This window comes from Thamnophis elegans, chromosome 12, assembly GCF_009769535.1.
Source record: "Thamnophis elegans isolate rThaEle1 chromosome 12, rThaEle1.pri, whole genome shotgun sequence".
Lineage (NCBI taxonomy): Eukaryota > Metazoa > Chordata > Lepidosauria > Squamata > Colubridae > Thamnophis > Thamnophis elegans.
This window is the reverse complement of record NC_045552.1, coordinates 25,804,585-25,827,724: the sequence shown is the minus strand read 5'-3', so window position 1 is coordinate 25,827,724 and position 23,140 is coordinate 25,804,585. Positions and strand designations below refer to the sequence as shown.

Sequence of the window (23,140 nt, the reverse complement as noted above, 5' to 3'; positions counted from 1 at the left end):
CTCAAGCAGGAGATACACTATTTCTGACAAATGGCTGTCCAGTCTCTTCTTGAAAGTCTCAAGTGATTAAGCTCCCACAACTTCCAAAGGCAACTTCTGTTCCATGAGTTGATTGTTCTCCTTGTCAGAAAGTTCCTCCTTATTTCTAGGTTGAATATCTCCTGGGTCAGTTTCCATCCATTATTCCTTGTCTGGCCTTCAAGTGCTTTGGAGAATAGCTTGACCCCACTCCTCTCTGTGGCAGCCCCTCAAATATTGAAAGAAGACTGCTATCATGTCTCCCCTGGTCCTTCTCTTCACTAGACTAGCCAGGCCCAGTTCCTGCAACCGTTCTTCCTATGTTTTAGTCTCCAGTCCCCTAGTCATCCTGGTTGCTCTTCTCTGCATTTTTTCTAGAGTCTCAACATTTTTTTATAGTGTGGTGACCAAAACTGAATGCAATATTCTAGGTGTCTTACTAGGGCTTTATAGAGTAGTATTAGCACCTAATTTGATCTTGATTGTATCCCTCTGTTAATGCAATTTAGGATTGCATTGGTTTTTTCGGCTGCCGCCACACGCTACTGACTCATATTTAGCTGGTTGTCCACTGATACTCCAAGATCCCTCTCACAATCAGGCCTAACAGGCCTAACCAGGTTATTACAGAAGCTGCCTATGCATAGCACATTAAGCTTGGTTACTTTTGAACTTAAATAGGATTTTGGGCTTTTCGGGTGTGGTGTAAACTCAGATTCAGGTGGTATATGGATCAATCTGTTGGCCAAACCCATAAAATGAATTAATTCAGCAATCAGGTTGAGCATATTAGATTCATACGGCCTCTTCATTTCTAAGAAGAGGATGACCAGGATCAATTCCTGGCTTGTGAACCAAAGATGATCTAAGAAGCCTCCAGTGGAAGCCACAGCGACGTCACCTATGATATGAAATCATGATGCACACAATTCAAGTTACCCCATTCATGCCATCCGCATGAAAATGTCATCATGCGCTTGATGTCACTTGAGGCTTCCTCCACAGATTCTCATGATGATGCTTTAAGGGGCTGAACCAGAATTGGAGAAGTCAAAGTCCATCCTTAGCTATGGAATCTCCCTGAAGAATAAATCACCCACTTTTAGCCTAACTCATTTTAAAGGGAAAAATGAAAGAACTCATGTTGGGAATACCATCAAGAGATCTTAGACAAAAGGGAGGATGGAAATCTAATTATCAGAGAGATGAAAGAAGATCCAAGCAGTGGTGATCACATCATGTATAAGGAGCCCACCTCCCTCTATCCATTTTCCTCCCAGGCCCAGCCTTACCTGCTTTTCCACCTTTAGCACTCGGCCCATCATGCTGAGTTCATCCACCAGGTCGACCTCTAATGCTACTTTTTCCCCTTTCTCCCGTGTCTTCTTATCCATGGCGATACCTCCCCGGCCCACAATCTGATCCACACTGGAAAGAGTGAAGAGAGAGATGTTGGGGAGATGACATCAGTGAAACAAAATGAGGCTATCTGGGCCACTTGGGGAATTAGATCAAGGCAAGAACATTTGGTCCACCTCTGAGAATTCCGCCTGAAAGGGCTTTTTCTGTCTAAAGGGATGTCACTTTCTAATACCACTTTATTATGCCTTGATGAGGCCACACTTAGAATCCTGCATTCAGTTTTGGTTGCCATGATGTAGAAAAGATGTGGAGACTCTAGAAAGAGTGCAGAGAAGAACAACAAAGATGATTAGGGCCTGGAGACTAAAACATATGAAGAACAGTTGCAGGAATTGGGGTATGTCTAGTTTAATGAAAAAGGAGGAGTAGGGGAGACATGATAGCAGTGTTCCAATATCTCAGAGATTGCCACAAAGAAGAGGGAGTCAAACTATTCTCCAAGGCACCTGAGTGTAGAACAAGAAGCAATGAGTGGAAACTAATCACGGAGAGAAGCAACTTAGACTAAGAATAAATTTCCTGGCAGTTAGAACAACTAATCAGTGGAAACAAGTTGCCACCAGAAGTTGTAATGCTCCAACACAGGACATTTTTAAGACGTTGTTGGATATCCATTTGCCTGAATGGTGTAGGGTTTCCTGCCTATACTCCAGAACTGTTATACCCCAACACCTCTGCATAAAAATAATTGCAACAGTTCTCCCAAAACCTAAGTCTTTAATAGCAAAGTTAGGGAAGGACCAACTGATTTTGCTTCCCCTGCCCAAGTGGCTGTGCGGATGTTGACGTCTTTTACATTTGTCACCAGGACTCTTCATTCTCTCACCGTATCTTGCCTGCAGCTGCATCATAAGCCGATGAAAGAAACTCAAGTCTTCTAAGACTCTAACTCCAACTCTGGCCGACATCTGTAGTTGTTTCTGACCCTGCTCTCCAGTTGTAGTCTTTGCCACAGCCCCCATCATAGTTTTGGCTTTCCAAGTTGCTGGGAAAATAACCCTGAGCATCACTGAGCCCCAGTATTTCTCCTCACCGGTCTGGAGACTTTTGCTTCTGCCAAGCATGTCCAGATGGCAGCTGAGTATTGCTCAATCACATCTTAACATCATATGGTCTCAGGGTCTCTTGAACTTTCTTTTGGCTACCAGGAATTAAGAATTCTGCAAGAAACATGCTTATTTTAAAGTTAAAATGCAAGCACAAAAACTGGAGGAGAGATTAGGTAACCTTTACTGCTTCTGGTGTGACCATGCATGGCATACTCCCATTTAGCAAGTGCTTTTCAGGCATGCTGGTGGGGAGGGGAACTCTAACTACAGATGCCAAAAATGCAACCTGAAAGCAGGAGATCCTGTGGCCCAATCTTCTTTCAACCCAGTGTACCCAATATTAATCAGATTTAAGCCTTTAGAACAAATAACTCTAGGGGGCGGTGCTAATCTCTGTTTCAAAGCTGAAGAGCCAGCGCTGTCTGAAGATGTCTCCGTGGTCATGTAGCAGGCATGACTCATCACCAGAGGTGCATAGAATACTGTTACCTTCCCACCAAATCGGTTTCCTATTTTTCTACTTGCATTTTTTACATGATTTCAAACTGCTAGGTTGGCAGAAGCTGGGACAAGTAATGGGAGCTCACTCTGTTACATGGCGCTAGGGATTCAAACCGCCAAACTACCGACCTTTTTCATCGACAAGCTCAGCGTCTTAGTCACTGAGCCACCGCATCCCTATATAAAACAAATAGACTTCCATATTTAGGGGTTTCAGGGTCAACCACTTCAACTGAAGTTCAACAAGACCACAGCAAATTCTAAAATGTTAACCAAATGGCTCAGTTATAATCACCAACACTCTGCTCTTCATTTTAAAGGCCCAGAAGGCAAACATCCCATCAGTGTCAAAGGGATAGAATGGTTGAGCCTACCAAAGGGTTTTCCTACTTGAAAAAAACTCAAGCCCAGTTTTTAGATCTATTCTGGGGCTGGCCTGAATACAGTGGCAGTGGCAGTCAGAGCTGCTACTCCATCTATCCTAATGAGTAATTCAAGTCTTTAGTTATTGATAGAACATTCTCCCAATGGAACCTGATAGACTACCAAAAATGCCTTGAGGACAGGTGGGCACACACTTAGGCCATCTCATGGATCAATCAACCTTCAAGAGCAAAAGAGAGGTCATCACATTTTTCATACATCTTCTAGTGTGAAATCACTGTCACCCTTTTCTCACTGGTAAGGTACAACTGGAATCTTCCCTTGGTTTCAGGATTTTCTCCAGGGGAACTCTGCCTAAAGCATATATTCAGCCATGAGACCCTTCCCCTCTTCCTTCAAGCCAAACTCTAGTTGGCTTTAATTTCAATTTCTATCATCTCAATTTCTCTGAGAGCAACATCTAGGCTACCAGAAAGTCTATTCTATTTGGCTGTGCAATTCAAATGCTAAGACTTGATTGAGAGGACCTTTGATTTGAGATTTCTCCGGAAGCTACCTTGTGGACCCAAACCTGGAGTTCTTAGCTTTGATTCCAGCTTTGCAGCACTCACCTGACTGCTCGGATCAAGGTCTTACAGTAGGCATGATGTCTTCAAAAGTCAAGTCACATTGATGGGTCTTCTCCTCACTAGCTTCCTCTGTAGGACCATCAGCTGTGGATGGAAACAGGACTTGGTGGGAGGACTAGCCCAGAGGTGGGTTTCTACCGGTATGGTACGGTTTGGCCGAATAGGTAATAACTCCGGCGGACACATGACCGTACCAGTTCTATCCTCAGTGCCGCCATCTTTATTTTCTATTATGCATATGCGCAGCACAATCTTCATTGAAAAAATGTATTTCCCCCCCCTTTTTAATGGTGTGCGCATGCCAGTCCCAGAGAGGTCCCCAGAGATGGGCCATTGTTGGCAAAAACGGAGGTCATGTTTTTTCCCTTCCCCCAGCCTTCAGAAGCACTCTGCAGTTTTCAGCAGGGCTGGGGAAGGGAAAAATGCCCCCATTAAACGGGGTACATTTTTCTCTCCCCAGCCCTGCTGAAGCCTGCAGAGTGTTCCTGGGGGCTGGGGAGAACAAAAACTTTTTTTTACTGGGTAGTTTGCAGGCGCTCCCTTAACTCTGGCGAGGCTGCCCCCCCCCAGTGAAAACTTTTTGCCAGCATTTTGGTGGGCGTGGCTTGGTAAGGGGGGGTCATGTGACTGAGTGTGCATGAGTGGCATCGAGTGGCCATGCCCCACTCAGTCACATGTCCTTCCATCTAGCCACGCCCACCAAACCAGTAGTAAAAAATTTGAAACCCACCTCTGGTCTAGCCTCTAGGTCAAGGTTTCCCAACTTTAGTCATTTCCCAGATATGTGGACTCCAACTCCCAAATTTCTTCAGCCACTACGTTGGCTTTTGAAATTCTGAGACTTGGATTCCACACATCTTAAAACTTGCTGAGGTTAGAACGCACTGTCCTAGGGGAAGCGTGTGTGGAATATAACACGAGAAATATTAATAAATATACCAAAGAGTAAAACCACCACCTTTCGAACACTTCAAAAACACGAGAAGAGGTGGAACAAACACAAATACCATATTTTTCAGAGTATAAGATGCAACCTTTTCCCCTCAAAAAGAGGGTTGAAAATCTGGGTGTGTCTTATACACTGAATACAGCATTTTTAGCCTCCCAAAACACCACCCACTTTGCAAAAAATGGCCATGCATAGCCTTTAGGAGGCTTCCAGCGTGCTCCTGGGGTCTGGGGAGGGCAGAACATGAATGGGAAAATGGGCCATTTTTTTGCTCATTTTTGCCCCCCTCCAGCCCCCAGGAGCACTCTACAAGCCTCCTAAATGCTATGCATGCCCCCCCCTTTTTTTTTTTTACAAAAAAGAGGCCTGTTTTTGCAAAAAAAAAAAACCAGGCTGCTTTTGGGAGGCCTGCAGAGTGCAAAAACTTTATTTGCCTCTTCAAAATCTTGGTGTGTCTTATTACTCTGAAAACACAGAGGTATAATTCTGTAGCAAGCTTACTTGATTTCCTCTTAAGATCAACACTACTATGAATTAAAATCATATGAAAGTTTCCCAACCTCCAGCTTCCAACGTTTTACCGTCCACTGGTGTCCGGGGTTTCAGCCTCAATGAGGCCCGGAATTTTGTCCTGTCATTGAAGCTCCAGCTCTTCTGTACTTTGCTGGGGCTGATTGCCTCATTGAGTTCTCTGTGCTGGGGGGAGCGGTGGAGTGGGGGCATAAGGTGCTGCTTCCCCCTGCTGCCTTGCTTCTGAGAATTGCTCACTCGGATGCGGTCTTTGAGTTCCCATTTTATTGCTGGAAAGGGTTCAGAGTGGCAGTTAACTGGTGGACATGTGAATTGGGAGGATGAAAAGCCACGGCTGAAGGGGCCCTAGACTCAAATCTGCTTGCACTCCTCTGCTTACCTTTGAACAGGTTACAGTTTTGACAGTTCTGTGATCCAGTGGGCTCATTGGCCTGAAATCCTATACCGTTTAGATAGTCCCTCAACTTACAACTGTAAATGAGCCCAGAATGTGAATTATAAGGCATACTGATTGTTAAAAGGATCACTACATGAGGTGCTGATTTTATGACTTTCTGAAGTGTTGTTAAGTGAATCATGACTGTTATTAAATGAGCACCATAGGCACTAAATACTAATAACAATAAGCACTTAGACTTATATACCCGCATCATAGTGGCTTTTACAGCCCTCTCTAAGTGGTTTGCAGAGTCAGCATATCGCCCCAACTTCTGGGGTCCTCATTTTACTGACCTTGGAAGGATGGACGACGAGACAACCTTGAGTCATTCAGAATTGAACTTCTGGATTGAACAGTTAGTTAGCCTGCCGTACTGCATTCTAAACCACTAAGTATCTATGTTTACAATGGGCATTTTTTTTTGTTGGAAATTTGAAGTAAATGCCAGTTTCCAGCAAAAAAACATCATAAATCACAGTCATATGACTGTGGGATCCTGCAATGGCCATAAATGAGGATGCCAAGTGTTCAAAATGCAATCACATGACTGCAGGGGGAGGTTCTTATTGGGATTTTACATCCAGGTAGTAAGTAGCTCCATGGGGGTTTGTCATAACTTTTGCATGGTCATAATTTGAGGTCTTTATGTAGAAACCCCTAACATGGGTGAGAATCAGAAGGAAAGTTTGGTCCACTTGGAATAAAATAGCTAAGTATTTTTAGCAGATCAGCATTCAAACTTGAAATAATACTTATTCAATACTTTATTCTATCCTGCAATATATATTTTTCTGTACAGACCAGTAATACTGTAGTATGTGTATAGCTGCCACCCTATGTTTGCTTCTGTTTCACTGTGCAGTGACAGTCTGCCTTGAACTCCTTGGAGGATTTGACAGGATAGGGATGCTTGGGGGGGGAACGAAAGCAACTCCTGTATCTCCCTGAGATGCTGCTTCAAAGTCAACCAGCTGGGAAAGGAAAGCAAGCTGCAAACCAACCTACACTTGAAGTGACTGTTCTGAAAACATCTTGCTTGCACCTGATTGGTCATGGTGGTGATGGGGTTCAGCAATGGCAGGCAGTTAAAGGAGGGAGATGTTGAACTCAGGGATTTTTGGCACATGATTCTCAGTTCTGGCTGCATTACAGCTGCCCACTGACTTTCTATTAAACTGTACTTTTCTCAAAAAAAAGGAGCTAAGGATCATTTTTACTTAGATATTTACCGTACTTTCAGAGTATAAGATGCACTTCCCCCCCCAAAAAAAGGTGAAAATCTGGGTGCATCTTATACACTGAATACAGCATTTTTAACCTCCTGAAACCCTGCCCACTTTGCAAAAATGGCTGTGTATAGCAATTAGGAGGCTTCCAGAGGGCTCCTAGGGGCTGGGAGGGCAAGAATGAGCAAAAAATGGGACCATTTTCTGCTTGGTTTTGCCCTCCCAGCCCTTAGGTGCACTCTACAAGACTCCTAAAGGCTATGCATGCCCTTTTTTTTGACAAAAAATGGGCCCATTTTTGGGGAGGTCTGCAGAGTGCAAAAACTTTTTTAAATTTGCCTCTTCAAAATCTTGGTGTGTCTTATACTCCGGTGAGTCTTACACTAGAAAAATATGGTAAGTGTGGCAGGCTTGAGAGTGTGTCAAACTGATCCTCTTGTAGGAATCTTGGTTTTGTTTTTTCTGGAGGGGTGCCCAATGATTTCCCCTTCCGATTGAGGGGCCACGGGCTGTCAAATAACATATATCTCTCCCACTACCACTCAACTTGTCTTTGCAGGTAGAAAACAAGCACATAAGGAAGTTAAGGCTTTCCCTGTAGCATTAGGTTTTCTGTAAAAGATTAAATAAAAAGTCTCAATAAAGATTTTAAAAAATATTTTTTTAAACAAGTCTCAATGCAAATCCACAACCAAGCTCTCTGCAGCACCCCACCTCGTTGTAGAATTTATGACTTTGGTTGCAGTGTGTTCATTATCCATTGGAAGGGGACAACAGGTTGGACCACAAGGTCAAGCAGCTGATTTCAGTTAGAGAAAGGATGGAGGAAAAGGTTCCCAAACTATCTCATGCCACAACCCCATTCATAGTCCAGAGCCCTTTCCAAAAGTACTTACAATACAGGTGAAGGAAACAAGCAACAAATCAAACATGAAATGTTAGAACAGTTAAAGATGAAGAGAGACTGAAAGACACAACAAGACCAGGGATGCCTGCAGAGGAGATGTTTGGAAGCTCAGCAAGCTCAACACAAGATAAGCTGGCTGAGAGTTTTATTTCAGGTCATGTTTTGGCCAATAAACCAAGAACATCTTCCTTGATAGCAAGGGAAGGCCTGCAGCCCAAGCAAATGTGGCTGTGGAAGGAAGAAGCCATTTTTCCCCCAGATAACACTTCTCCTCCCTTCCTAACAAGATATTTGACCCCAACAGAAGAGAATACAGTATAACTCAGGGTTCTGAACTGTGGAGTCCTCAATGCTCTCTGAGCTTGGTTGTTTTCTTACAGATGTTTCATTACCTGACTGGCTAGCACTCATCAGTGCTAGCTTTCTTTTGCTAGAAGAGACTGGGTTTTGCTCTATATATACAAGTAAGGTGGCTCAGTAGCTAAGACGCTGAGCTTGTCGATCAGAAAGGTTAGCAATTCGGTGGTTCGAATCACTAGCATTGCATAACAGAGTGAGCTCCCATTACTTGTCCCAGCTTTCTGCCAACCTAGCAGTTCCAAAGCATGTAAAACTGCAAGTAGAAAACGAGGGACCATCTTGGTGGGAAGGTAACGCGTTTCTGTGCACCTTAGGCATTAGTCATGCCAGCCACATGACCACGGGACATCTTCAGACAGTGCTGGCTCTTCAGCTTCGAAACAGAGATGAAACACCACCCCACTAGAGTCAGGACTGACTAGCACATATGTGTGAGAGGAAAGCTTTACCTTAACCTATATACAAGTGACTTGCTCTGTTAAGAGTTGATGGGAGCATTCTTGGTGGTTCCTAACTAGGTTATGATCTTATTTAATTGGATAATTAATGTCTGTAAGAAAAACAACAAGCTCAGAGAGCACCAAGGATTCCTATGTGTTGTCCCAGTTTGCCTATTTGTTCAAAGACCAGGAGGATTTCAGATGGAGATGGGTCTGTGAGGACAAGAGCTAAAAAAAAAATTCAAGATGGCAGCTACAACCATGGGATTTGAAGCCCTGTGTCCCTTTTACATGCACATCACTTGCAACTATTAGGTAAATGAATATTTAGCTTCACACAAGTGCAAAGGGGGATTGTGGGTGGGTGATGAAAATGTCAAGATTACAGCCACATCAGTACAAATAGAGTCTGAAATGTGAATTCTGAAATGTGTGCATGTGCAATGAGTGTAAAAACAAAGGAGGGGCTTTAATCACAGCATGTGGATATATCCTTCCAGAGGAATCTAACCATCATTAACTCTAATCAAAATTAACATATTTTGCAGTGGCCAACTTTAGCTAACTCAACTGAGGTAGTTTGCATTCTCAAGAACCATCAAAACATTTGCTCCAGCAGAACGTTCAGCTTCAGGAAAGTGTTCAACTAACCAAACCACTTTGGGTTTCTTACCACATAACCAACCCTAACTCAGAGGAAAACTAACCAAGTTAAGCCTAAACAATGTAGCATGTTTAGTAGCCATAGCCAAACAAATGAAAATAGGACGGCTTTGTGATATGCCATCTCAGACAGGATCTGTTTGACATGGGATTCAGAACCAAAATGACAAACACAGGAAAAGACCAAATCCCTTCTTCTCCTTTTCAAGGAAGTTGGCCCCACAGTTCTGCTCAAGGAGGGCAACAGAACCAAAGAGAGAACTCCACAGATCCAAATGGCATTTGGCTAACACTGTGGTGGTGAACCTATGGCATGCATGCCAGGAGAGGGCACTCAGAACCCTCTGTGTGGGCATGCGTGCCATCACCAGCTGCTCTTCTGGTTTCCGGTGTGCACATGTGCATCAGCCAGCTGGTCTTCATGGGTGCTGGAGCTCCAGAAAATGGCCTGAAAACAGCCTGGGAAATGGCCAAAAATGCCCCCAAAACAGGCTGTTTGGGGGGTGTTTTCCAGGGCATTTGGGGGGGGCATGTTTTGGGCCACAACTGGCCTGAAAATAGCCCGGAAAAAGGCCAAAAAACAGGCATGTGTGCACTGGCCAGCTGATCTTTAGGTTTCTTGTGTCCTGGTGTGCACAAAGACCAGCTGGCGGGTGTGCATGCGCATGCCAGAAACCCGAAGGCACTCTGGCACATGCACATGACATACATGCGTTCTGGGTTTCCGCACTTGATGTCGAAAAGGTTCGCCATCACTGACCTAACAGATGCAGCAATGGTTTGGCCAAGAATTTGACTTCAATGGGAGAGCTTCTTTTCCCCCCCACCCAAGCAGAAAATGTTATTCTGACCTCACTCTTAAAATTTCTTTGCTAACCATTTTCCAGGTGCCTAAGCTGAACATGAATTACAATCCCTCAGTCCCAACCATGTCTCTATCCCACTCAGCTTCAAGCATGCATTGTATGGCACTTTGGGCTCATGTCTTGATCAGGGGCATCCACCAGGTGTGATCATAAAAGGTGGCCACAATAGTAAAATCAAAGTTCTGGATGGACCATTGCACCTAGGAAAACGTCACACGTCACTGTCATTAACCACCAGCCTGTGGACTTTTTCTCTTCCTCTTCTTCTTAAGTTGGACAACTCTGCCCCCAGCTGGCAAATGGAAGGTTACAAAAACAAAAACTGGTGACTATCATCTCCCTCTTTCTGCTTGTTTTTGCTTACCATCATTCCTTTTGGCAGAGAGGGAAGGCACAGCTTTAAAATGCGGATTGGTCACCAAATGGGGAGAGTCAAAAATCTACAGTGGTGGGTTGGTGAAAAGGGATGACACAGTAAAATAGTGTCTTTGTGTGGATGTGTCAGGAGTGTGGAAATCCCAGCATGTGAGAAGAAGGAAGGATAGAATTTTATCATCTGTAAAAAAAAAAAAAAACCTGTTCCCTCTAGCTCCAGGAAATTGGCATAATCAGAAGTCTCTGATTTTGTGGACATGAAAAGTTGTGCTATGTCAACTTAGCCCAATGTAGAATTGTCTGTGATCCCAGGGAGACAAAACAGTCCTTACTGGATGAAGAGGCATCCAAAGAAATAGGAACGGTTGCCTCACCCATGCCTAGCATAAAGAAATCACCACATTGAGGATCTCAAGACCACCTATAGCTGAAAGCATGAAGAAATGCTTCAGATTTATAGGAACTGCAAGACCAGGAAATTAATTCCTCTTTTCAGCAAGGGTCTGAGATTGCTGGAATGAAAGCAAGATAAAATTGGCGTGCAAAAATGCCAGTTGCCAAACTTGATTCAAAAGAGGACAGTTTGGTGTAGCAGTGAAGCATCAAGCTAGAAACTAGGAGATCAGGAGTTCTAATCTCACCTTAGGCACAAAGGTGACCTTTGAGTCAGACCCACTGTCCATCCTAAGAAAGGATCAAATGGCAACCATCTTGCCAAGAAAATTGCAGGGACTTGTCCAGGCAGCCAACAAGAGTCAATCTTGACTAAAAGATACCACCCACATCACAGAAAAACCTTGGTTATTTATCTTACAGCCATTAATGAACATAATTCTCACTGCACAGCTGGCTAAGCAAGGAATCCCAAGTGACTTTTTCTCCAGAAAGCTTGTTCAACAAAATATCCTGTTTTGCAATGGGATTTTAAGCTGCAGGCATGACTTGAATTTAGGGAAATAGTGATATTTCAGAAGTCCCATCCCGTTCCCAAGTAACACCTAAGCAACATTTTCTGACCAACCCTCCAACAAGCACCAGGTTTTTATTGGATACCTTTCATGTGCTGTTTCCCAAGGTGGTTTCATCCAGCTGTGTTGGCCTACAGTGGCCCAAAAGCAGTAGTTAAGGGATGTAGCACAAGAGATTTGGAGGATGGTAACTTTGGGAAAACTGCTTAGTATCTCAAAAGAGGAAAATGACAAGAAGAACTGAACTGCTACACTTGCTTTACAGAGGTGACTCTATACCAGATCAAGAGCCGATTGATTCTTGGGAATTATTTTCCTCATTCCCAAGAAATATTTTTGTCATGCTGCAGTAGCTTTCATAATTCCAGAGACACATCACTGCATTCTAAAGCTACCTAGAGCTGCCACATATCTAGATTGCTTTTTGCTACATTAGCCTGTCAATATCTGAGATCTCCACCTGAAGCAAGCTATAAAGGAATAAGGCAGCCACAGCAGCACTGGTCTCTGGTCACAGCCATGGCCCAGCAGGTGCCAAAAGAGGAGTGAAAACTTTTTAAATGAATCATGTGCTGATAGTTTGTCATCTAACTTGCAAGGATGTCTTTGCACAATGATTGGAGGCATTGTGAAAGGGTCACTCTGGGAGGCATCATCAGTGAAAGCAGAGCAATGATCATTGACCTGCTAATTTCTCACCATCTTGCAAGAAGGCACCATTGAGATCATCCACATTTCCTATGGAGGGAAAACTGGCAGCTCTTTTTGGCCTGTCTTATAGAGCAGCATGGACACTAGTGTTGACTTTCTTGAGAAATTTCAAAGCAACTCTGCATTCCCAGGGGAGTTGCCTTTTTCCAGTAAGGGCAGAGGGCCCTGGGTTTTTTCCACCTTGGATTGGAGATTGTTCCAACAGCCAGTTTTCAATCTCCAGAATTCCCCGTTCCTTTAGTCTTTCCCCCATGCAGATCAATAATAAAAACTGGAATAACTTCAGGGCCAGCCCTAGGGTAAAATCCCAACAAGGTCAGATTCCTTCTTCAGCTGAATATAGTTTGGGTGTGACTTCTTCCATGACAATCACCAAGTCTTAATGTCATGGAAAGAAGAAAAAGGGCATGGCATTATACATAATCAAGATTCTTTCAATATCTTCTCTGGCATGGTTCAATCTGACAAGCCAACGGACTATGTCTAACTCTTTCCAGGACTGCTAAATTATCTAGCCAAGTGTCATGAATTGCATCCATGTCTCAATCGAAATCTGCCCATTGTAAGAAGTAGAATCACACAGCTAATGGAATGACTACATCTGGAAGGATGAGGGAGATGTTCCTATATTCATGCATTCATGTTTCCAAGTGGCTACCACTGGCCTAAGAGTTATTCCCAGACCCAGAATATAATCAGGCAGCTACAAGAAGGTAAATCTCCAGCACAGCTTTATACTTTTTTTTTAAAGTAGAACCCGAGGGATACCAATCTTTCTGATTTGAGATTTGGGGGGTATGAAAAATCAGAGATAAACAAAAAAAAAAACTAAGCAAAGTTGAGGTGCAAAGTGTCATGATGGTGCCCCATTAGATTACTATCTTGGCCTGAAATGATTGATTGCATTCCATATTAGACTGATCCTTTCCACCATCAGGTACCATTTTCCATTAGGTTCACTCTCCAAGACTCCAGGAACATAGAACCGTTTTAGAACCATGTCAGAGTTGGTTGCTTTGGGAAACAAATTATCCTGCCCTACATTTTAAACATCCTAAGAAATCCATAGTATGTTGAAGTGTTTTTATTTCTTTTCATTAATCCAGCTATTCTCTTAGGGTCATCAGAGGTCAGCATAATGTGGCTTGGATGGTGGGGCAAGGATGAAGAAGAGAAAGAAGCAGAAGGTTTTAGAAGAAAGGAAGAATTCAGAAAGTGTTCAGTAGCAACAGGGGTCCCTGGGATCTTGATCTCCCATCCCAAGGTGGCCCATGTTGAATCCAAGTGCATTGTTTTGATTCCTACTCGAAAGCTGCACTGGAGACATACCATTTTTTTTTTCAGGAGAGCAACATATCTCCACCCCAGAAGGGCATCATAACAAATGGGAAGGAAGGACATCCCCATGCACTTCTCCACTGCCCATGATTAAAAAGGGAGGGTTTGAATCAATGGGACACCCATAATGCAAATAGAGTATGAAGATCAAGACAAGTCCCCAAACATCTCCTGGACAGCAGATCCAAAGCCTCGGTACCTCTGTTTCCAGCCGGTGGGAATCCGAAAGAAATTCCTTTTACTACTAAAGATCTGGCTAGAGAGAGGAGAAGGAAAACAAAACAAAACAAAACCAAGAACAAAAGAAGAGGGGGGAGAGGAGACAAGAAGGAAAAAGAAAGGAAGAGAGGGGAAAAGGTTAGTAAGGGGAAGGGCAGAGAGGAAAGCCATGCTGAGGCCAACAGGACTTCATGAATGTTGTGAGAGCACCATCCACAGAACACCTCACTCAGGACACCCAACATTCACTACGATTTCCAATCCCATCATTGATATGGACAACTCACTTGGCCTCTATGAAACAAGCCAGCATCACCAGAGCTTGCTGGAGGAAGGCTTGGTTTAAAAAATGATCAGCCTAGTTCAGATCTGGAAATGAGCATATTGGCCAAGAAGGTCAGAGGTCACATTACTCATGTTATTCTTGTCTATTGATAGCTCTTCCCAATACCTCTATTAAGGGGTCTTCCTCTTGGTTGCGAGGAAACCCAAAATGGAATAGAGTTTGCTGTTCTCACTGTCCAATCCAATTGCTTCTCTTACAGCTTTCAACCAGTCCTCAGCTCAGAGACCTGGCTGCTTTTTAATATGAATTTAACAGGTCTTCTGTACAGTCAATGGGCAAATAAGATGCCTCTCTGTTGCTTCACTGGGTAACCTTTCCCTAGACCTGTCATCTTTTCTTTATGCTTCTTTTGAACATAAGTTCATTGCTCTTCTGGAAGACTGCTCAGTAGCCTTAGGACCACTGTTGATAGGTGTGGGAGAGCTATGCTTAGGGAGCAACAGGGGAGCACCTCTCATTTCTACTTTCTTGTGTGACTTCCACACCACCACTGATGGGGAGATGCTATTCAGGTTGCTCTAAGTTTCTGAGTCATGTATAAGAGGTGATTCTATTTTGAAAGCCTGTTGCCCAAATCAAAATAGACCTAGAAGACTCTTCCCATGGAGAGAAGAGTCAACCTAAAGTGTTCATCTAACTGCACCCACAGAATGCTTGGTGAAATATATCAGCTTGTGCCCAAAGCAAAGCTTGTGAAGGCATTAGGGGGGAAATATTGTTTTTAACACTGGAACAGCCAAAGATGATTTAACACTAATGTCCTGGGCTAGGGACAGCATGAAGACATGGGGACATGTCTGTGGAGATTCTCAATCATCCAGTTCGTGATTGTCCCAAAGGTGCTTTCCTAAAAGCAACTTGACTTGATTTTCTTTTCCAGCTCAGTTCCAAAATCATTAGATTATATGAATTATATTATTTCTTTCAAATATAATTATAAATCAAAATAAAATAAATAATGTTTAAACCTTATGAGGGCTTAAGACAACCTTTTACCCTTAAAAACCCTATTCCTTCAACAAAAAACAATGTCATGGGACACTTTTTCCTACTTGGAGAAGTGAAGAAAGAAAACACTACCCTTCCTCATGTCCCTGATTCAGATGTTTGGTCTTTCCACTTCTGGTGACACCACAACATGAATTAGAAATACCACTTGAGGTCCTAAGGAATTACTGTGAAAAGTGGGCCCTGGTTTCCTGGGAAATTGACCTCCCTTGTCTCTAAGCATCAATGCAGCAAACAATTCTCTTGGTCCCCCTTGTGCTATTTCCATTTTCAGTGCTGTTTCTCCTTTCACCCTCCCCAACACGTTTATTCCCCCTACCTCAGCAGGAAATGAGATTTTATAGGACAACCTACCGACCTGCTGCCTCCCTCTCTCTGAGGAGGGAATAAAAGCAGAGACCACCATTTTAAAGGGAAGGGTTACCTTAGGCGCAAACACTTGGGTGACGGAGCTTCTTCTTCTATCCAGCTTCCGGAATGAATAGGGAATGGAGAAGTGATGAGAGATGGACAGAGAAATAGGAATCAAGGGAGGCAGAGAAGAGGAGAGAGAGAAAAGATGATGAAATGAGGTTGGACTGCAAAGGAGACTTGGAAGGTGGAAACCGTCCAGACCCAGCCATATGACCCTCTTTCTGGAAAGAAACTGGTGCTGAAAACGCTTTGCCACAAGTCCTGCTAGAAAATGAGGATTCTGGGTTAGCCATGATGTTGTGGTGTTGGGTTAATCTTTTTGGAGACGGCACCTAAATTTTTCCCTTGAAAATGCAACTATGATAATGATCCCAGGATGGGGGGTGTTGTAACGATGGCCTCGGCCAGAAGAGGGAGATAAAGAATTGTGCATGGTTGTGCCTTTCTTTCAAGGGCCAAGGAGGAACCCAAAGGAAGCCAACTCAACTCTTATCACACGTAGAAACAAACAAGGAGTAAAACAGGAGGGAGCAGCAGCACAAGACAGAGTCCACACACCAGAGAGAAAGAGAGAGAGAGAAGGGCATGAGACACACCAGGGGCACGAAAACGTGCAAGGAGGTGGCATCAACCCTACCTTCTCCTGTGCAAAAGAAGGAGTGGAGGCTTCAGGCCAGAGGTGAAGGAGTGATACGACGGTGGAGCTCCATCAGGAAATTTCCTCACCTCAGAGATCCTAAGCCCTCCGTTGCGAGCTCGGTGCAAGTTTTCAAACATAGGGACCAGTTCTCTAGGGTTGGGTTCAAATAAAAATATGGAGAAATTAAAAGCTTTCAAATGAGAGAGAAAAGGGGGGAGGGGGGGAACAAGCAAGGAAGCAAAAAAGGTAGGGGTCAAGGAAAGTCTTGAAAATAGAAGGGGATTAAGAGAGAGGGGGGCAGGAAGGAGAAGCAATGAAAACTTAGCAGAAATTTAACAAAATTAAAAAAAACACATTTGTGGACCACTGCCCATAACTTCCTTTAAGGAGAAACTTGTTTTTCTCATAGGAGAAAAGAATAGGAATCACCTAATTGTTTTGTTTTCTTGATAGACTTATCTGGGTAGACTAAATTGATTGGTATTGCTTATAGAATTAGGGTGCACTGGCCTTTGTTCACACATGCTTTTAATCTAACTCCAAATCTAACTAGAAATTAATCCATTTCTTAGTTGTGGAATATGTGGAACTATAAATCAGCCAAATGGCTTACATTCATAAAATACACACTAAGCCACAAAAGTGAATCATCACACTGTCTAAGCTTAGCAAATGAAACCAAAATTGTAAGTAATTTGGTTAAGTGTATTGTAGGAACATTAATTTATGAGCATGAGTTTCCAATTTTGGGAGGGCAGGTGAACAGGTTGTCATTAATTATCATCAGAGGTGGTATTTAGCCGGTTCAGACCAGTTCTGGCTTACCAGTAGCGGAAATTTTGAGTAGATTGGAGAACTGGAAAATATCACCCCAGTTGGCCCCACCGTTACCGTCCCCGCCACTCCCACCACTCCCTGTCCTATATTCCCTTGGTGTTTTTAGCTCAGCTGATTTGTGCTACAGAGCGGATTGCTGCACTTCGGCTGAGTTAAAAAACAGCTCAGTTCAGCAGTGCTGACACCAAGGGCGTCTTTGAGTGCTGCGTGTGCGCGCAAGTGCACTCTCATAGAACCGGTAGGAAAAGATTTGGAATCCCACCACTGATTGTCATAATTTTGTTCTGAGTGTAATCCAAGCTGCAAACCAGACATTCTTCAGATCTGTAGAACATTTGATTCAGAACTATCTCAGGCAACAGTACCAATCAATGAATCTTACCATTAATTGAGATATTCAAGTCTTCAATGCTAAACAATGCCCCATTTCATACTGTTGGGCTGTTCATCATTGATAGAGTTCAGTAATAACGTTATTGAATTCAGAATGGCTATGAAACTTATTCCATATATATCTCCCAAGGGCAGGCAAGCATACAAGAAATATACATGGCAACTGAAATTAGTCCAAAAGGCTTGCAAAAGGAAGAAGCAAGAAAAAAGGGATAAAAAGCTAGTGCTGGCCAGACTTCCATATTGGACTTTGATTTGAAAAATAACAGCAATTTGATATGGAACTAATCACATAGAACAGGGGTGTCCAAACTTGGGAACTTTAAGACTTGTGGACTTCAACTCCTAGAATTCTCCAGCCAGCTGGCTAGGGAATTCTGGGAGTTGAAGTCCACAAGTCTTAAAGTTCCCAAGTTTGGACACTCCTGACATAGAAGAACTGTCAATTCTTCCTCATTGGATGTCTTCAAGTAAAAGATGGAGTGCTGGACTGTTCTACCAAGTTGAGACTGTGGGCTCCTTGGCACTCTCCAAACTTGGTTGCTTTCTTGCAGATGTTTCATTACCCAACTAGTTAACATCATCAGTGCTAGAAGGGACTGGGGTTTGCTCCATCTTTATAGACATGTGACTTGCCCTGTCAGTGTTGGTGGGAATATTCTTGATGGTTCCTTGACTAGGCTGTTATTCTTGTTTGACTATTTTTGGAGCTGTATTTTCTTGATTGTTTGGGATATTGTTTACTTCTCCATTTTGGTCTAGTGCTAATCTTGGTGTTAATATCTGCTTATCTGTGTGTTGATTGCTGGCAAGGGTTTGTTTTTGTTCTTTTGTTTCCTTTTTAGCTTTTTTATTGCCTTTTTTAAGTGGTTTATCTCAATGTCCCTGTTGATGGCTGATCTGTCTAAGTGCCAGGTTTCCAGAAATTCTCTAGCAATTTTGGACTTCACCTGATTTTGGATGCAGTTTCCCATTTGAAGTTATGGTGAAGTCTGTCCATGTGATGTGTAATTAAGGTGTATTCATCATGTCTTCTCCCTGCTAGTTGGTGTTTGTCAATGCATTCTGTTAGTCTTCTGCCTATTTGTCCTATATGTCAGAGAGCACCAAGGACCCTACAGTTCAGTCTTGAGCTACAAACATTCTCTTCTGTTAATAAAAATCTAGATTCGCTATACTCAATAGCAACAAGAGGGCTAATAAGATCTCCTCCATCTCTGACTCTAGGGCCAAGCGGAATCTGAATTTAGGAGTCAGAGTCAAAGAGTACTGGATAGCCAATAGGCCTTGAATATAAGGGTATGGCCAGAAAACGATCTAGGAATCACAACTGGTGGGTAGTGGTCTTTACTTATAAGTATGTGCTGCTGGTGCTAAGTTGCTAGTATTGACTTTCACATCATTGCTTTTAAAAATTATCTGCATCCACAGGCCAAGTATAAGTAATTTGAAGCAAATGCTAGGAGGGTCTTCCTCTTTCACAATGATGTTTCTCTACAGAGGACACAAAGAGCCTCCAACTCATAACACCTCCCATTTGGACCAGTGAAACTGGGGTGGAAACCATAGTTCATCATTAAAACATCACTACTCCAGATCAGTGGTATGTCCATGAAGGAAGAAAATAGGTCTCCATACCATGGCCAGATGCTCATGGACTATCCTATATGGGGGAGGGGGGAGGGAGAGAGAAAGAAAGGTGGGGTGCAATTTCATGACCAAACCACTGAATAGGGGAAGATGGGATTTCTATATTATTACTATCAGTCTTCTCATCGTTCTTATGTCTCCTCCCACTTATGACTGCATGACTGTAACTTTGTTGCTTGTATCCTTACGATTTATATTGATTGTTTCCTGATTGCTTATTTGTATCCTATGACTATCATTAACTGTTGTACCCTATAATTCTTGACAAATATATCTTGTCTTTTTATGTATACTAAGAGCATCTGCACCAAAGACAAATTCCTTGTGTGTCCAATCACACTTGGCCAATAAAGAATTCTATTCTATTCTATTCTATTCTATTCTATTCTATTCTATTCTTCTCCCTGATGTTTAGCAAATGTTAATCTTTGGAAGCTTCCACTGAGGAAATACTAACCATCATAAAGAGGGCAGGTTTTGCATAATTTATTATTTCCCCTTAGTACAGAAACGGTAGCCTTCCAGGAAAAAAAAATATTAACTTTTCTAATGAATTTGGTCAAACACCCCAAAATTTGCATTCAGCACTGAATGAGCCTGCAATTCAAAACACTTCATGATGCAGCTTCCAAGCCAGGGTCCTGTACATTCAGACAAAAGTCCTTGAGGCAAAGATGGTTGGCATTATATTTTTTTTTTAATGTCTTCCCTCCCCTAAAAAATGTCAGATATTTTGAAAGATGGAAAAAGTGAACTGACAGCATAGGCCTCCTGAATCCTGATTCTTCTATTAAACCATCTTTCCACATAAGGAGAAGGTGTAGCCAGTGATAACAAAACTACTGCGAATCTTCCCTTCCCTTATTACACTGGTTAATGCAATTTGTAATTCACCAAGCCACACACGGTAGTAGTATGGCATGGAAGTGTATGGAAGTAAACCAAGGGTGTCATCTTCTTGGTCTCCTTGTTTATTAAAAAGATCCATGGGAAGAGCCGTGTGCCAAAAGTAGCCAATCATGAGCTACTACATATCTTCTCACTTACTTTTCCCCCTTCCATCTTTCTTCCTATCTCCTTCTCCTGGTCTTGGAGGAGGATCTAATGTCAAGATGTCTATCGTGCCTGCATGATTCAAGTTCCACCCCTTTTTACATGCAGATGCCAACTTGACATTTTGACTTCTCCCCAGGTGGACACTCACACCCTCCAAATACAGGTTTCCCTCTATTATATAAGGGACACAACCATGAGTTTAAGTAATTGTGGTTTCCAGTTCTAGTAGGAATGAACTGGTGAAGTGGAGTTGAAGTCCCACCTCTGGGGAAGGACATGATGTGGTGTTCTTTTGGTGAGATCAGCTTCTTGCACATAATGTTCTCAAAGTCAATTAGTCATATCTGTCTTGGAGATGCTGAGCCAACTCCCCACTTAAACACAATTGCCAAGACAGGGATGCTTGGCCATGGGAGGAGCATTACAATCGCCAAGATAGTAGGGATGGTGTCGCTAATGAAGCCCCACCCCATATACATACATACATACATACATACATACATACATACATACATACATACATACATATATATATATACATACATACATACATACATATATACATGTGTGTGTGTGTGTGTGTGTGTATTATGTTTCATTGTGATGCTGCATCTGTCACTTTACAGATGTTAGCACTTCCCACAGATGCTTCTCAATGCTTCTCAATGAAATTCCTGAGGATGCCCACTCAGCCCCTCTGCTAGTTGCTTTGGATGTTCAATCCACAACTTTCCCCTTCAAATAATCATTTTTAATAGTTTTGTGCTGCTTCTGCCTGTTTGGTCTTTAGTTTTGCTTTGATTTTTGAAGATAGTTGCTCGATTCCACGGAATTTGTTTCCTTTGTATTTTCATCTTGTTCTATGTTGAAGACAACTGAGAACCTTCTCCTGTACTAAATATTAGAAAAGAGGGAGATGCATTTAGAAAAATAAGACACAGAGATCCTTGTGGGCTGCCACAGGCCTCTGCTTGAAACTATGAAAACATGGTCAAAGTGAGTCTTGCAAGAGGTCAGCTTTTCGATTGAACAATTATGCTTAACAATAACATTCTACCCTGCATGTATATGCATGTGACCCCATGCATGTCTACATGTATGCAAAGATCCAGAATCACGCTCCCATTAAAGCTCAAGTCCTACCCTCATACCTCTCCATTAGTCTCCATTGCAGCTTCCACCACCTAGAAGATCCTGGAGCCCAGTTTGAGTGGAGGAAACATCACATGTTATGAAAGATGTGGATGGAATTATGATGCCTTATGAAGAGGGCATGGAATCTGAACATTCAAAACCCAGCAAACAGGTTCAAAGGAAGGGATCTTCTAAGCATCCGCCTTATTGGTTAGTCCTTTCACCATGGCCAGTTCCTGTTCTGCACTGATGCATAATCGATCGACCACCTTCTCCTGATGGATGGGATTTAAACATGGGATTGGATAACTGATGGAGTTCCATGTAAAGCAATGGCCACTTGCAAGGGAGTGCAAGGCTCGATGAAAGGCACTTCTCTATCTGGCAAGCAGGAAACAACGTCTCCCCGCCATCAAAAGGTAGTTAGAAAGAAGATGGGATTAAAGAAGCTAAAGGACACGTGCATCCAATTTCCACAAGTCTATAACCTAATTCTGCTTTCCTTTCTGAAAATTTAATTAATTAGACTCTGAGAGAATCTAGCATTCTTGATTGTGAGCAGATGCTAAGGTTGCCTGATACTCACCTTGAACCAACACAAGAATATCAGGCACCAAATATCCACAATCTACCATGGGATAGATGCCAGGCCACCATACAATCCCCATTAATTTTTCTGCCCTGTTCTCCTTTAAAGTGACTCACAAATTTCCCTGGAAATGTGGCAGCAACCAGAGTAGACAAAAGAGGCATACTTTTAACCCCAACCCTACCAATTACTCATACAAGTTTGACTCTCTCTGATCTATTTTCCCAACTGCGGTCCATCTCGTTGCAACTTCCATCAACTTGCTCTTTCTGTTTCCTTGGTCATGATTCCCAAGGAACACCTGCCCCCAGCTCTAACTGCCTGCCATCCCTCCAAACCCCCAATGTAACTTCACACATACCTAAAAGATGGAAGCATGCTGTCGTAGTAACACCAGGTAGCAGTCAGGTAGGATCGGTTGATGTCTGTGGAGTAGAGGCGCCAAGCAGCCTAAATCAAGGAGGAAGAACAGGAGAAAGATAGAGAGAGGCCAGAGATAGACCAACTTAAGAGGGCTTCTTCTAATGTCTCCACCCAGCCTTAACAAAGCAGGTCAGTGGTGGGATTCAATTTTTTTTTACTACCAGTTCCATGGGCATGGCTTGGTGGGCATGGTGTGGCTTGGTGGGCATGGCTTGGTGGCAGGGAAAGGATACTGTAAAATCTCCATTCCCTCCCCACTCCTGGGGGAAGGATACTGCAAAATTCCCATTTCCTCCAGATCAGCTGGGACTTGGAAGGCAGAGAATAGATGGGGCAGGGCCAGTCAGAGGTGATATTTACTGGTTCTTTGAACTACTCCCAATTTCTACTACCAGTTCTCCAGAACTGGTCAGAACCTACTGAATGCCACCTCTGAAGCAGGTAAGTATGGTGCCTTGGATGGTGGACCCCAATCCCAGCCCTTGCATTTCTGGTTTGATGCATTTCCTTGGTGAAAGATCAACAAGGGAAGACTTAGACGTGCCAAGGAACAAGGTCATATGCATAGTACAGCCAGAGACAATTGTATAGTCAGAACGTGAATTAAAAAGAATTTAATTAAAAGATTAAAAGCTTCAAATAAAAGCATAATGGC

At 42.9% G+C, this 23,140-nt stretch overlaps 1 protein-coding gene across 1 annotated transcript in view; it reads right to left on the bottom strand.

Annotated features, from left to right (window-relative positions):
* Positions 1-23,140, bottom strand: part of KCNQ4 (potassium voltage-gated channel subfamily Q member 4) — a 127,209-nt gene that overhangs the window by 2,977 nt on the left and 101,092 nt on the right. Inside the window, 8 exon segments of the mRNA XM_032228518.1 lie at positions 1,311-1,450; positions 2,477-2,515; positions 2,518-2,541; positions 2,544-2,614; positions 3,991-4,087; positions 5,534-5,738; positions 5,740-5,752; positions 22,424-22,512. Coding sequence (XP_032084409.1) covers positions 1,311-1,450; positions 2,477-2,515; positions 2,518-2,541; positions 2,544-2,614; positions 3,991-4,087; positions 5,534-5,738; positions 5,740-5,752; positions 22,424-22,512 — 678 coding nt within the window.